Source organism: Polypterus senegalus, chromosome 10 (assembly GCF_016835505.1).
Source record: "Polypterus senegalus isolate Bchr_013 chromosome 10, ASM1683550v1, whole genome shotgun sequence".
Classification (NCBI taxonomy): domain Eukaryota; kingdom Metazoa; phylum Chordata; class Cladistia; order Polypteriformes; family Polypteridae; genus Polypterus; species Polypterus senegalus.
Genome location: NC_053163.1, coordinates 173,300,731 through 173,316,333, shown reverse-complemented (window position 1 = coordinate 173,316,333; position 15,603 = coordinate 173,300,731). Strand labels below are relative to the sequence as shown.

General features: G+C 39.4%; 1 protein-coding gene across 2 annotated transcripts in view; it reads right to left on the bottom strand.

Moving 5' to 3' along the window:
• Window positions 1-2,762: 2,762 nt before the first annotated feature.
• The window catches only part of p2rx3b (purinergic receptor P2X, ligand-gated ion channel, 3b), a 54,369-nt gene continuing 41,528 nt past the window's right edge, over window positions 2,763-15,603 (bottom strand). For both annotated transcript variants that reach the window (XM_039767548.1, XM_039767549.1), the window contains 2 exons: window positions 11,390-11,467; window positions 2,763-5,472 (listed from right to left, as the gene is read on the bottom strand). In XM_039767548.1, coding sequence (XP_039623482.1) covers window positions 5,344-5,472; window positions 11,390-11,467 — 207 coding nt within the window. In that variant the 3' untranslated portion in view covers window positions 2,763-5,343. The remainder of the gene's footprint in view (window positions 5,473-11,389; window positions 11,468-15,603) is intronic.

Sequence of the window (15,603 nt, the reverse complement as noted above, 5' to 3'; positions counted from 1 at the left end):
TTTGCTGTTTTTTTTTTCCTGTTAAGCACACACATGTATAAAGTCATGGCTGACAGAATTTTAACGTGCCTTTACACAGACCACCACCTCAGAAGTTGATCTACTTTTACAGCCTTTGGGGTCAAGCTGTTGACTATGGAGGGAACCAGTAAGTCAAACGGGGATGGCTCCACTCCTTCAGATTTGGTCCATGGTCAGCCAAGGAGTAAATTATGTGGATCATAAAATGTATCTTGTCCTCTGCAAGCCACCATTCATTACAGAGTCTGTTTTTGTTCAACTGGGTCACTGAAGAGTCAGCCATATTGTCTTCCGTGAATCAATGCTTTCTTTAATTAGAATCAAAAACATGATCAAGTCTGTCTATTTCGGGAGGAAGAGGCTTGAGATGAGTTGATTGGACCATTCCTAGAGGATGGTCTTACATATAAACATGTCAGTTTCATCTTTGAGGATCTGGTATGTTATAAGTTGGTCTGTCCAGAGCTACTGGATGAGGTTCCATATAAGTCCCTATGCAAGAATGTGGTAGGAAATGGTATTGTACATCTATCTGCTCCTGGAGTTGGTGAGTCCATTCCTGAAGGATGACTTTTGATTTTATTGGATTTGTTGAGACCTGAAGGGTGCCCATCCAGTCCTGAAGAATGACCATTCATAGGAGTTGATCTGTCCAGTCCCAGAGGATGACGTTTGAAATAACTCAATCAGCATAGTCCTTACAAAGTCAACCTGTGGAGCCAGAAAACTGTTCTGAGCAGCCTGGCCTACAGATGTCTTCCACACAACAGGAGTCTCCAATCTTTGTCTCTGTAGATCACCCCCTAGTAAGCTGGTTTTAAAACCAAACACTTTTGTACCACAAGAGTTTAAAATGATTAGTTGAAAAAATACCGGGATTCTTGCTTAAGCGTTTTAAACATCTCCCCGACTCAAAAGAGATAAAGTAAGGGTAAACAGTCGAAGAATCTTGACCAGCAGTTCCTAAAACCCAATTCAATTCTCCTTTCTCTGTCACATTTTATAATCTCTTTATGTCTACTCTTAGGAATTTGACTTTACCCATGTCATTTAAAAATGGTGTCCTGCCACCCGTCATCCATTTATAATCCTGTCTGTACTGTTAGTGGGCAGATGGAGCCTATCTGGGCCGAATCAGGCTCAAGGCAGGACTAACCCTGGACAAGATGCCAGTTCATTACAAGACATTCATACACACACACATATATATATATATATATATATATATATATATATATATATATATATATATATATATATATATATATATATATATATATATATATATATATATATATATACTCTTAGAGAACCAGGCTACTTAATCTTACTCAATGAGGAAAGATTACATGAGCTGAGCCTCTTCAGTTTAAGCTAAAGAAGATTAAAGGAAGACATGGGTGAAGAGTTTCAAATAATGAAGGGAATTAGGACAGCGGATCAAGATGATGACTTTAAAATGAGTTCATCAAGATCACGGGGACACAGTTGGAAACTTGTGAAGGGTAAATTTCACACAAACATTTGGAAGTTTTCCTTTACACAAAGAACCACAGACACATGGAATAAGCTACCAAGTAGTGTGGTAGACAGGAGGACTTTAGGGACCTTCAAAATTCAATTTGATTTTATTTTAGAAGAATTAAGTGGGTCTTAATGGCAAACTTTGTTGGGCTGAAGGGCCTATTTCTTGTCTAGACTGTTCTAATCTCACCTTATTCAGATTTGATACCTGATACTACCTGGATATTAACTGAAATGGATATGCAGCCTGCAAATGGATGGATGTAATTCCCATATCTCTGGGATGTGGGGAAAAATAGAGTACATGGAGAAAATAGAAGTGTTCAAATAGAGGTAAAACATGTAAAGTCCACATAAGCGTGACTGAGCAGATATTCAAAGCTGTGTCCTTAGGGCTGTGAGGTATCAGTGCTACCCACTTTGTCGTGGCGCTGCCCCCTGACTATACCTACTTTTATGCACATCACAGTGTGATAATCTCCTTTCAACAAGGCTTTATTTTACAAACTTAGCTTGAGAGTATATAGCGCTTGCAGCAACTGATCAGCATGAAGCTCAACACTGATAGTCAGGGTCAAGCACAAAGAGTTCAGAAAGCTGCGGAAAAATGAAATATTTTAGTCTAATCAGTGAGATCGGTGACTTTCAAGTGTTCACAGTGTGATGAAGTGGGCTCTATGCAGACAAAGGCCCTCAAAGACCTTTGGGATAAGGGATTGTCAAGTTTGGAGACACCTGAGTGCTGCAGAAGGGAAACAGTGTTGCTTTATAAAGCCAATGAGATATATTTTTTATACTGGCTGTGACCAGTGCTTTAAACTGAGAGAACTGGTCTTGAGCCACCACACACACACACACACACACACACACACACACACAACCCAAGAGATGAACAATATAGACCATTCAGGATATACATGAGCATCAGGCTCCCCTTTCCTGATTTCCTCCTTAATTACAATTTATTAATACTGAGTAGTTTTAGTCAGGCAGTCATTGTCCAACCTGCTATATCCTAACTACAGGGTCGCGGGGGTCTGCTGGAGCCAATCCCAGCCAACACAGGGCGCAAGGCGGAAAACAAACCCTGGGCAGGGCGCCAGCCCAACGCAGGGCACGCACACCCACACACACCAGGGACAATTTAGGATCACCAATGCACCTAACCTGCATGTCTTTGGACTGTGGGAGGAAACCCACGCAGACACGGGGAGAACATGCAAACTCCACGCAGGGAGGACCCGAGAAGCGAACCCGGGTCTCCTTACTGTGCTGCCTGAGTAGTTTTATGTTGCAACCAAAGTTTAATAATAGATAAGGCATACATGAGGGAACAAATAATGAATTTTAAAATGTGTTTCATTTTGAGAATAAGCACAGTTGTCCAATACAAATTGGCACTAAGTGAAAATATAATTACCCCCTTGTTAAATCAACCCAATTTAAGACTTAATTAAAGAAAGCAGATTAAACACGTCCATGTCATAATGATTGGTATATTTTATTAGTTAATTTTATTGTAATTATTTTTGGTATTTTGGTATACAGTCATTTTTTTCCATCATTATTTCTAGCATTTTTTAATCATCTTTCTATGACACCATTTTGGATTTTTATGGGCGGCACCATTTTGTGACATTTGTGCCAACCTTTGCTTAGGCAATTTTCCTAAGAATTCCTGGCAATGGGCATATAAACCATATAAAAGGTCATCACATGCGTTTCTTATTTGTTCGAGTTTGGGTTGATTTAATATTTGGTGTGAAATTCTCTACCAATTCCCTGTCAAATTTTCTGGCCTATGATTTTTGGGTAACATTTCTGGTTTGTTGAAATATTGGCTTGCCTCTAAAGTATCAACCCTGCACATGTTTTTGACCTCACTTCATCTTCTGAACCTTTAACTAAAATTTGTCAATGTTTTCCACTGAGACAGAACACATGCTTGATCAAGGCCAGTCCTGTTCAATATAAAACTCTCCCATTTTAATCCCAACAATGAAGACGTTAGCACAAAGAATTAAAAAAGCAAATAATTCCACAATCAAAGGAAATTCCTTAAAGGAACAGAAGAAAATTGTTGATATCTATCAATCTGGAAAGAACTACAAAGCCATTTCTCAGGCTCTAGGTGCTCCACTGCATCTTCACACTGAAAATAATTGGAACATCAATAAATCCAGTAATGGACGCCTGGCCTAAATCACTCCAAAAGCCACAATGTAAAATCATCAAGGAAGTCAAAGAATCCTAAATATTGAAGGAATTGAGGCTTTCCGTTTCCTCTGCAAAACTCATTATTCATGACTCCACAATCAGAAGGATGTTGGGCAAGCGTGGGGTTTGTTGGAAAACACTGTTAATGAAAAAGAACATAAATGCTTGTCTTCCATTTGTCCAGGAAGCATTTAGATAATTCCCATGTATTTTAGGGTAAAATTCTATAGACAGAGGGGGGAAAAAGTAAAACTTTTATTAAGGCTGGCAAAAAACAAATTAACAGAGCAATCGAGTCAGGAGATCACACTAACTGGAAAACGTGGTGGTGTTAATGTGATTGTGTTGGGCTACCATGCTACCACAGGACCTGAGCCCTAATTTAAGTAACTATGAATTCTGACTTATATGAGATGATTAGGGAAATGTCCCATAATGAGTCCAAGATAAAGATAAATCATAGATGGGTCATAAAGAAAGACGATAATCCAAAACATGTTGGCAAATCCATATTTAAATGGCTGAAAAGACGCAAAACTAAAGGTTTGGACAGGCCTAGACCTAAACCCAACTCAAATGATGTGGTAGGACCTAAAGACAGCATTTCATACTCGAAAATCTACCAAAGTTTCTAAATTAAAGCAACAGGTTAAAATTCCTCCACGATCATGCGAAAGACGGCTATTGAATTAAGCTTTTGGTTGCTTTTGGCTCATTGAAAGTGAAGATGGCACACCCATTTATTGACTGTAAAGGGGGTAAATAGTTTTTCACATTGTGCCAGTTGGTGTTCCAAAGCTTTTTTCATTAAATAAATAACATACGTTAAATATACAGTATATACCATTGTTTGTTCACTCAGTGGTCCTTTATTTTGGTTGTTGGTTTTATGTCAGAATGTTGGAATAACACAGAAAATCAGGGTTGGCAAATACTTTGTACCCTACCAGCATGATAGACTCGGTCCAAACATGGAAAGTTAAATCCTGCAAAATCCTGGAGCAGCCCATGCGGTCTTCAGTCCAGATGAAGTGATGGATAAGGTGGCAGGGTCTGCCCAGCAGTATAAAATAATTGCCTTCTGCTGTTTTGGTTTTTCTAGTTCAGTGAAATAAGCAGTTATGGCACAAGGGATGAAGGTTGAAATTAAAATAACAAATGTCTAGAAAACATACCATAATTTCCCTAAAATGATGATCTCCTCAAATATAAATCTTGTATACACAACATAATTTTCCTTATAAAGTACACATACTACTGCAAATGATAAATTACAAGTCACAAAGGAGATATCCACTTTAAAACTATGATACAAACTGGGGAGTGTAGACTTTCCGCCTTGACCGATGTGTTAGGATTTTTCTGAAGACAGCAGCCCTCAGCATGTCAAACGTTGGCTACAGTGACATCACGTCTGAATTACTATCACAATAATGAGTATATCAAAAACATACATTGTCATCGCAATTTCAAGGCAATAGTGAGATCCAGGAAATGCTATTCTCTTCCTAAAGTCGGGGCACTCCACTACAGGTAACCCCACCTCACAGGCCATTGGCTGTTGTGAGCCGCCCACCAGCCCTACTGCCCAATCGAGTAAGCCCCGGAGTCAGTGGACTGCTTCTCGTCATACTTGATGGAGAGTGTTTGGTTGCTTTTGCAAAGTTCATTGCTGGTAGAGAGAGCCGATTTTATCTGGTGCTCTGTAACCTAAAATAAGAAACAACAGAAATGGTCGAGTAAAATATAAAGCTACAGCATGCATGTCATCCTGGAAAGAGCTTAGTAGGCAGCTGCAACTAAACAGGGCAACTGAAGAGAACAAAATAGGCAAACAGTGAAGTCGATTAGTAAAAGAATTTGATTTTATGAACAATGCTGCACATCCTTTCTATAACACATAAACATTGAGTCCTTTTAGACTCTAATTATTGTGTCTTCACATGCTATTGGGGCTTCTTCATACTTACGTCAAGGTACCTCTGCTAGGTATTTTGAAATCTAAATAATTAACAAATGCTTTACTGTTAACATTTACAGTATAGTGCACCATCTACTGGAATGTATTTTCTAATGCATGTAGTAATAAAATGCATGGTTTTGTCATTCCAACAGATGGTGCAGCACAAACATTTGTAGTAAAATGCAATACTAAAAATGTTTGTGGTGTCCTTCTGTTGGAATGACAAATGTAAAACACACATCTCTGTTATGCACCATTTGGTACGGGATTTGTATTCTGTATTTGTATTTGCATACACAGACACTTAGCCTTTTATTAAGGTGGATAATACCTCACTGGGACTGGGATTGCTCTCTTGTCATTAGCCAAGTCAAAATGTCATGTGTGTTTGAAAGAGGTGGTTGTTGATGTATTTTTCAATATTTCTTGAGCTTTCTTATTGGCACATATAATTATCTATCTATTATATAGTGCCTTTCATATCTATCTATCTATCTATCTATCTATCTATTAATTATATAGTTCCTTTCATGTCTATCTATCTATCTATTATATAGTGCCTTTCATATCTATCTATCTATCTATCTATCTATCTATCTATCTATCTATCTATCATATAGTGCCTTTCATGTCTATCTATCTATCTATCATATAGTGCCTTTCATGTCTATCTATCTATCTATCTATCTATCTATCTATCTAAATACATTTTATTTTAAATGGAAAAGACTATTGCAAACAACTAGAGAGGTGAAGTATAAAAACAGTTTCCTCATCTGGAGATGGTGTTCACTATAAAGTAAAGTTGATTGGGATTTTGTAGACCGACTGTTCTCTGTTCATGGTAAAGATGCATTGGTAACCTCCGCTTGTAAAATTAAGTTTTATATTCCAAGGCATTCTTATTTATTATGGCGCTGGGGAGTGATGATGTGGTTTAGGAGGAGAAACAAGAAAAAAACAGCTGTGTAAATGTGGAGAAAAGACACAAACACAGAAACACTCTAATTAGGCTTGGAGTTAAATCCAAGTCCCTTTAACAGGTTAGAGTGCTAGAAAGTAGCCTGATGATTCACATTGGCAGTGATGAGAAGCCTTGTATCTTGTAAGTTGTGTGCTTTCAGGTAACATAGTAAATATACTGGTCTAACTACAAATAGAGGAGTCAAAGTCAGAGTCTCTGGTAGCATAAACTGAGAATTTGTAGTCGGAATCTGTGGTACCATAAATTTAGAAGATGGTGTTCGAGATTGTGGTAGCAAAAATAAGAAGTTGGCATCAGAGTCTGAGGAACCATAAATTGAGAAGCTGGAAGTCTTTGGTACCATAAATTTAGAAGTTAGCATCACAGACTGTGGTAACAACAATTGAGAAGTTGGAGTCTGTGGTACCATAAATTGAGAAGTTCAAGTCAGAGACTGTGGTAGCAAAATCCTGAGAAGTCAAATTCTGTGGTAGCATAAATTGAAAAGTCAGATTCAATGGTAGCAGAAATTATAAAGTTGGAGTCTATGGTACCATAAATTTAGAAGATGGTGTTGGAAACTGTTGTAGAAAAAATTGAAAAAATTGGTGTCAGAGTCTGTGTTGGCATGAATTTAGAAGTTGGAGTTGGAATCTGGGGTACCATACTGTAAATTAAGAAGTCAGAGTTGGAGTCGGTGGTATCATAACTTGACAAGTTGGCATCTGTGTTACCATAAATTGAGAAGTCAGAGTCGAAGGTTTTGTGTGCCAAGTCCTGATCATTTTAACTACAAACTACTCATGTAAAATTAAGGAATTACATAATTTAATTATTCTATAAGACTAAAGCAAAAGATTATGACAGGGTTGTAAACACACAGACTTTTAAGAAATGATGAAATAAGCCACTACACACTGCATATGCTTCTCATTTTGGCTGGCAGAATGCCTTCAAGGTAATGAGTCTGGTGATGAAGTCTTTAGAATCACAGGTTCCAGTTTCGATAACCCTTAGTTTAGATTGACTCTCGATTGAATAAATAATTTAGCACTGAGGGAGTTCAGGAATGCATGCAGATGGAGCGTGTACCAGTAGCACTGGGTACAAGATAGCAAAAAGCCTTGGACCGGGTGCCAGTCCACCACAGTAGCCACTCATGCATGTACAGCCACATTTATTCACTGGGCAACTTCTGAGTTGCCAGGGGTGTAGTGATGAAAACTGTGTTGTCAGGAAGAAGACCCATAAAGACATAGAGAAAGTATGCCAACTCCATAAGGATGAGGACTGGGACCGGGATTCAAACCCAGCAAGCTGGATCCATTGGACCGTATTGCAATGCACTGCACCACTGTGCTACCCCTAGAATGAACAAATACATACTAAAACTGTGTGACTAAAGACCTCAGTAACTTAACTTGTCTAAAATAAAAATAAAAAGATCCATGTTTAAAATAAATATGTTGGCAACAGGACATACTACATAATGGAGCGACAGGAACATTTTATTTTCTCTAACTGACCTTGAGGTCTTTGCCCAATTTCATATTTACCTTATTGACTGGACAAAAGTTGAATCTGTGATATTTAAAAAATAAAAATAAAAAATCAAATACCAATTAAAATGTATTTTTAGTATCCAGCATTTATTTTGAAAAGATCAACTTACATTTTTTAATTGTAGGTGTGACAACCTGAGTGTTGCTAGATCACATTTATAATTATTGCAGCTAAACCCTGAGATGATAACACATCACATTCTCAAACCCTCATAATCCAATGTAGGGTCACAGGGACGGCAGCAATGGAGGCTACTCCAACAACATCTGGAGACAAGATGGGAACCAGTCCCAAAGGGGGTGCAAGTCCTTTGTAGGGCCCACTCACTTACACGCCCACACAAGGCCAATTTAGAAATTCCCAATTACCCCAACAAGCATTGTTGCTATGTGCAAGAAAAAAAAACCAACACGAACAAGGAGAGAGTATGCAAACTCCACACAGATAGCTACACGGTACAAGGTTCAAACCCGAAATGTAGGATCCATGAGGCAGAGACACTAAGCATTGTCCCTCAGCATGCATTATGTATTTATTTTAGCAAGCCTAAAAGTACCCGCTTTGTTTTTCCACATCTCCATGGAGGGCCATCTTAACTTATGGGCCTTCAGAGCATAGGTGCCCACCATGTTTCTGTTTTACTATCAAAACCAGGACCCCAGTGCACTACTTTGCCCAGGGGCCTACAGGTCTACAGGTCTGCGAGTTTAGATATTCTCAGGAGTGAAATGTCAGCCTGATTTGCACACAGCCTTCAGTTTATGTGTTTTACTATGAGAGTAAATAAAAACGTAAAGGCAATTTGAATATTACTTTGTCATCTCAATGGATAGAAGCTGACACAATACAACACGTTTGCAGTGGCTTATGGTATTCTGTTCGGTAATTTGAGGCTGATGACGGCAGACAGTCAATGATAGACACTGAGGCCAGAAGTTATGTTAACTGCACACTAGTCTTTTACTAAGAACTTTTCTGTAACCACTTGTCCAAACACTGCGGGGCCCCCTGCTGCCTGGGAATACTACATATCATTATTACATTTATTTCAATACATAACATATGGGTGGTTCAAACACTCACAGCGCAGCACTCTGCCATTAGTCTAACTGGAGCTAAAGTCGAATGAAAATGGACGCTCCCCTGTGGGATTACACCATTGGTGAAAAATGCACTGTGGTGAGATTTCTTTGGGCAGAGGGAGTGAAAGTAGCCGATAGCTGAAATTCATCAAAAGCTGTTGGCTTGTGGCAGATCAGTAAGCTATTTGGGTACCCATCTTGTCCAAACTTTACAATACCCTAAGTCATCACACACTATGGCATGTGGAGATCCATAGCTGATTTCTTTGGCCAGATAGAGTGAAATCTGCTGAAATTCACCAAAGAATGTTGGCTCGGTACAGAAATTAAAACTTTTATAGACTCCTTTGGTACCGTGTCTCTCCGGAAAATCCTTGGGTACCGTTGGTTTGACTTTGTGTTGCTCATGGAGTCCCGAATGAGGCACATTATCTGCAGTGTGAGGGAGCGTCAGTTACGGCACTACCGCCATGTGGCGCATTTCCCCGAGGGTGATCCGGCTCGTAAGGTCGTTATTGTTGGGGACCCGAGTGGCTGGACCAGGCCAAGGGGTCGCCCACCTAACACCTGCCTGCAGCAAATAGGGTCATTTCCGGAGGGTGGGACTGGACTGCGTGTCTGCCTGGGGGGTTGCCAACCGGGTTACCGAGTTGTTTCGTCGTGTAGTGGGTGTTGCAACGTGCTGTACCAGTGCATGCTCCCCGACTTGACTTGGGAAGATTTAAAGCAGGAAGAACAAGTGTAACCGATCAAGTTCAATTTGGTTGACCATCAACATCGTGCATAAAAGCCAGCATTAACATGGCGAATGTCTTCATCAGAGGAGACCGATGGATTATGTTGTCCACTGTTGCTGTACCTTTAGCTATTAGCTATGGATGTGCACATGCCAGAGGGCACAATGACTTGGGGTACCGTAAAGTTTGTGCAAGATGGGTACCCAAACAGCTTACTGATCTGCACAAGCCAACATCCTTTGGTGAATTTAAGCTGCTTTCACTCCCTCTGCCCAATGAAATCTCACCACACCGTGTTGTTCAACAAGCTGCTATCCCACATGTTCATTTGACTTTGGCTTCAAGTAGACTAAAATCAGAACACTGCACTGTGCGTGTTCAAACTACCCATAAGCCATTGTGAACGTTTTGTTCTAACTGTTGCGGTTACCTCATAATTGGCAAATTGCCTTTGTTTTTTGATTTACTCTCGTATATCTGAATACATTTGCCTTATCCATTCACATGATGTCAACATGGCCATTTCACTTACACCAAGGATGGGAAGTGTGCAGGGATTGGATTTTTGGGAGCTAAAATGGTAAGGTGGGGAAACTCACTCCCAGCAACATCTTCTGCTTTGCTATAGTCAAACATATACAGTGTGGATATGGGAAAAAATAAATGGCTGAACAAGCAAGTCCACGATAGAGAAATCAAGGAGGCCACACATGTTAGCTAATGAAGAGAATTTTGAGCATGTCCTCCAACAGGATAGTAAAAGCAGACGAAATGGCCAACCAGCTATGGATCATCTCACTTACTGTATCTAGAAATTTGCCTTCTTGGTGAATGGTGATACACTCGGGAGTACGGCATTGCTGCTGGGTTTATTTTTTTTTCAATTCAATTGATTTTCAATTTGAACTGAATTGAATTGAAAGGAGTTTTCTTAAATAAATTGCAGTCACTGTTTGACGTAGTTCTCATATGTGGTGTTCCTTAGCCCCGACATGCAAGCATAACAGATAAACTGAGTGGATGAGTTGAAGATCAGCTCAAACAAAAGGTTAAAAAAGAAGCTCAAGAAAGCAAAGCTTTAAAGTGCTTAGCAGTACTTAACATGCACAACCATGAAAATATATAAGAGTGCATTAATGATTTGGCCTCAGTTTTAGTCGATTAAACTAAAATGATTTTTGCCAATGCCACCACCCACCCCTGTATTGCCCTTCACAGCACCCAGCATCGTCCTAAAAGCACAATAGAACCAGGGTCAGTAGACAGGAAAAGACCGGAGCCCAACGAGAGGCAGTGGAGTTAGTAATTATTCAAGCACCTCCTCAAACTTCTTGGCCTTGTACTGCTCCGCACCCTTCAGGAAATTCAGCAGGATGATGTCACAGAGCACCGTCCCCTGGGTAATAAAGAACAACACACAGAGAAAATCAGAAACTGGGTTTTGCTAATGAAAACCAGCAATTAAATTATCTAAAAGCTGCAGCAGGCTAACAATGACAGATGTCTGGTGTAATGAAATAAGAAATAAATAGCTAGGTTACGCCGCAGTCAAGAAAAAAAAAGTAAATACGCCCCATGGAAGGTTTCTTCCTTTTTAGCCTATGTGGACATATCGGGATGTGATCTTCATTTAAAACGTATCTTTAGCAGGGTCAGATTTCCCATAAGGCCAACCTAGGCCATGGCCAGTCAGGGGGCGTATATACAGAAGAAATAACAACCAAATATTTACACATTTTTCAGTATTATTTTGAAAAGGCCATATAAAATGCTGTTTTTTTTTATTTATATCCATATACATTAACTCTTTGAGGGCTGAATATTTTTTCCAAAACAATTCTTTTTTTTTCTGAAAAGCACACAATTCCGTGGTTTCACACATAAATCAACATAAAATGTCTGTTGCTATGTGCTGTGGCTGCTATTGGTGCCTGTTCGGCATCTCTGGCAGCAGTGGCTGTGCAGGGGGCGACTCGATGGTCACCAGGAATGCACAGTGGGCCGGGTACCTCTTTGTCTTTGCACAGTAGGTGGGCGACAGTGGCAGTCACAGCGTGACGTGATATGGTTTGCACTTCTTGTCATCATAATTGGTGGTCCTAAAGGCAAACGCTGCTGTAAGCATATCAGCTGCACGAACATGTTCAGCATCACGATCAGCTGGGGACCAATCGGATAATGCTGGCACCTCACTTTCGTTTTTGATATTCATCTCCAGAACACTTGCATCAAACTCAGAGTCTGAAAAGTCAGAGTCCAATTCAGAGATAATACGTAAAACGTCCATGGAGTATTTTGCTCTGCACATTTGCTTTAGTCTCGCCAGATGTTGATGCCATTTCAGAGGCTGTTTGCTCTTCACTACTCCTGCACGTGCAGGGAATCGAGGTCAAATCAACAAAGCTTCGTAACTTTCCTTTAAGCAAAGAGAGTCGAACTAAAAAGTAAAGGCGAGTTTTGTCGCAGTTTACAGCCAGTTACCATCCTCTACCCCTGAATTTCGACAAAGGTCAACATCAGCCCTGAAAGAGTTAAACAAATTGAGCAGTACATTTACGTTACCCATCTCTACAGCTTACTCTGTCTTGGTCAGTCACAGGCAAAAAAATTGCTATTTCTCTCTCACACACTCAGCGTAAAACCACGTGTTGAAGGAAATTTCAGATTTGGCGTTACAATAGTGATTCCAAGTGATTCATTACGCTCATATCGCTTGACTTCTAGATATCTACTGATACTAGGTACGTTAAATATATCGTTACTACTTTTATATACTGTTTAGTTTGCTCAGGGCTGTAAGCCTGAAAGCTGTAAGCAGAAAAAGTTGACAGGGGTGTTTGCCAAATTATAAGGGGGGGGGGGCTAAGATTTTTATTACAAACCATGAAACAAACACAACTTATGGCTTCTTTATGCAGCATCATTTAATGTGGTGTAATGTAAGTTTGACACAAAATGCAAAAGATTTCAATAAAATTCTACAACGTCAGATGAGAATCAATGTAAATCTTTTGCATTTTATGTCAATTTTATTGCAGTGGGCTGGCGCCCTGCCCGGGTTTTTTTTCCTGCCTTGCGCCCTGTGTTGGCTGGGATTGGCTCCAGCAGACCCCCGTGACCCTATAGTTAGGATATAACGGGTTGGATAATGGATGGATGGATGTCAATTTTATTTGTTGTTTTTCGTGTCGAATACGCTATCTGGGTGAATAATTTGAACTTAGCAAAGAAGTAATCATCAAAGTGGCTACGAGAAAAAGGACTAAAAACATTTTATCCAAACGTCGACATTTTATTAAGAATGTTTGTCTGCACGCCAGTGACGAATTCCTCGGCTGAAAGGTCTTTTTCTTCTCTGAAAAGAATAGAGGATCGTTTAAGATTCTTTGCATTGAATCAATCATTCAATCAATCATCATTTATTTATATAGCACATATTCCTACAAAAAAATGTAGCTCAAAGTGCTTTACAAAATGAATAGAAAAATAGAAGACACAATAAACATAAGTCAACATTAATTAACATAGAATAAGAGTAAGGTCCGATGGCCAGGGTGGACAGAAAAAACAAACAAAAAAAAAACTCCAAAAGCTGGAGAAAAAAAATTGAAGCAGATTTAAGAAGATCTGTCGACTTTAGTGAAACAATTGAAGCATTTTCATGGACAAAAGTGTGAAGGAAGAAATTCTAGTAGGTATTTAAGATGACTTGAAGAAATTTGAGGAAAGTTTTTTTATAGGTGTTAATGTTATGCAGTTTCATAAGTAGTGTAGTAGTGTAGTTTTGAATTAAAAATATAATGTGGTTCAAAGATTATGAAGATTGTATTAAGTGCTTATATGTTTCAAAAATAAACTATTACATATTAAACTGAAAATTATAAATCAACTTTTTGAGCAGGGGAGGGGGCGCAGAATTATGTTATTTGGCTAAAGGTGATATAACAGACATAGTTTCACATTTACACGTTGTAGTCCTTTGTATAATTTGAATAAATGCAAATGCAAATTTCATTTGTGAAAAAAGGAAACCCACCCCAACATTTGTCACTACCTCAAATACCTAAAATTAGAATCAGGTGCACGAAATGAGGTTGTGATAGGTGCTCCGTGGTGTTGTGCAGGTTGTCATAAGTGGTCCAGCGAGTTGTGTAGGCTTTTAAATAAATAATCGAGTTCTGAGAGCATGCAGGTTCAGAACGGGTGCAAGTGGGCACATGACGGTGCTGCTCCAGGGTTGATTGGGGTGGTGGCTGATCGCGCTTACACGTGCAAATGTGAGCAAATCAGTCAAGTGCCTCGTTCACACCTAATCAGGTAGGAAGATACAAAGGAGCCAGCACAGAAAAGAGGGGATGGAAAAAGAAAGAAAGAAAGAAAGAAAGAAAGAAAGAAAGAAAGGTCAGAAAAGGAGAGAATGGAGGTTAAAGTGAAAGAAGGAATGAGGAAAAAGATGAAAAGAAAAAGAAACAGAAAGCGAGGGGTAGGATCAGGAGAGGCCATGCAGAGCGTAATGGAGGCAGGTGGTCGGGGTGAGCCTCAGGCAGAGGCTGAAGAAGGTCCCTCCTACTGAGTGATGCTGGGAGGAGTAGGACTGGCCAACTGTTTAGTGGTAGTTGGCATCAGATGTGCAGACAGTACCGATTAAAGCAAGTGGGTGAACACCAGTAGATCTTTCCTATGCATGTCTTTCATTGGGAGAATGGGCAAGACTAAATATTTTAGTGGCTTTGAATGCCACGTGGTGGTGGGTGTCAAATATTCAGATTCAAAATTGTTTAGTGAATTGTTAATCCATTAACCTGCACAACGTTTGACGGGTTGCAGTTTGGTCAGAGATGCAAGTAAGAATTTCACTGTGCTACATACACATGACAATAAACTTGCATATTTCATTATTTGAACATTACATCAGATATAATATCTGAACTACTTAATTTAGGTAGAGATTTCTGTATTCAGTTCACAGATTAAATACAGTTTATGCATTTATCAATTTTAATATCCATGTATTAACAAATCAGCAGCACAGGGCCAAATTAATTTGGTGGAAAATGATAGATACTATCAGGGTGAAAATGAAAACAGAAATTACTATTGATAAGCAATTATCTAACTGACTAACAAACTCCATGTTTTTTTCTTCCACAGCAGTACTAGACTAACACTTTATTTGACATTTTGTTGATTCTTTATTACTTAGAGACAGAGCTGCCTTCAGTTTCAGAAGCTGATGCAATAGAACACGTTTGCAGTGGCTTATGGGTAGTTCAAGCACACACTGCGCAGCGCTCTGTCGTTAGTCTAGTTGAAGCTAAGGTCGAATGAACATGGACGTTCTGCGGTGGGATTGCACCACTGGTGAACAATGCACTGTGATGAGATTTCTTTGGCCAGAGAGAGTAAAATCTGTTGAAATTCACCAAACAATGTTGGCTCAGTACAGAAATGCAAAGAGCTTGGCTCAATGAAAAATATATGAATTAATGGGAAGATTTAAAGCGGAATGATCAAGTGTAACCGATGAAGTTC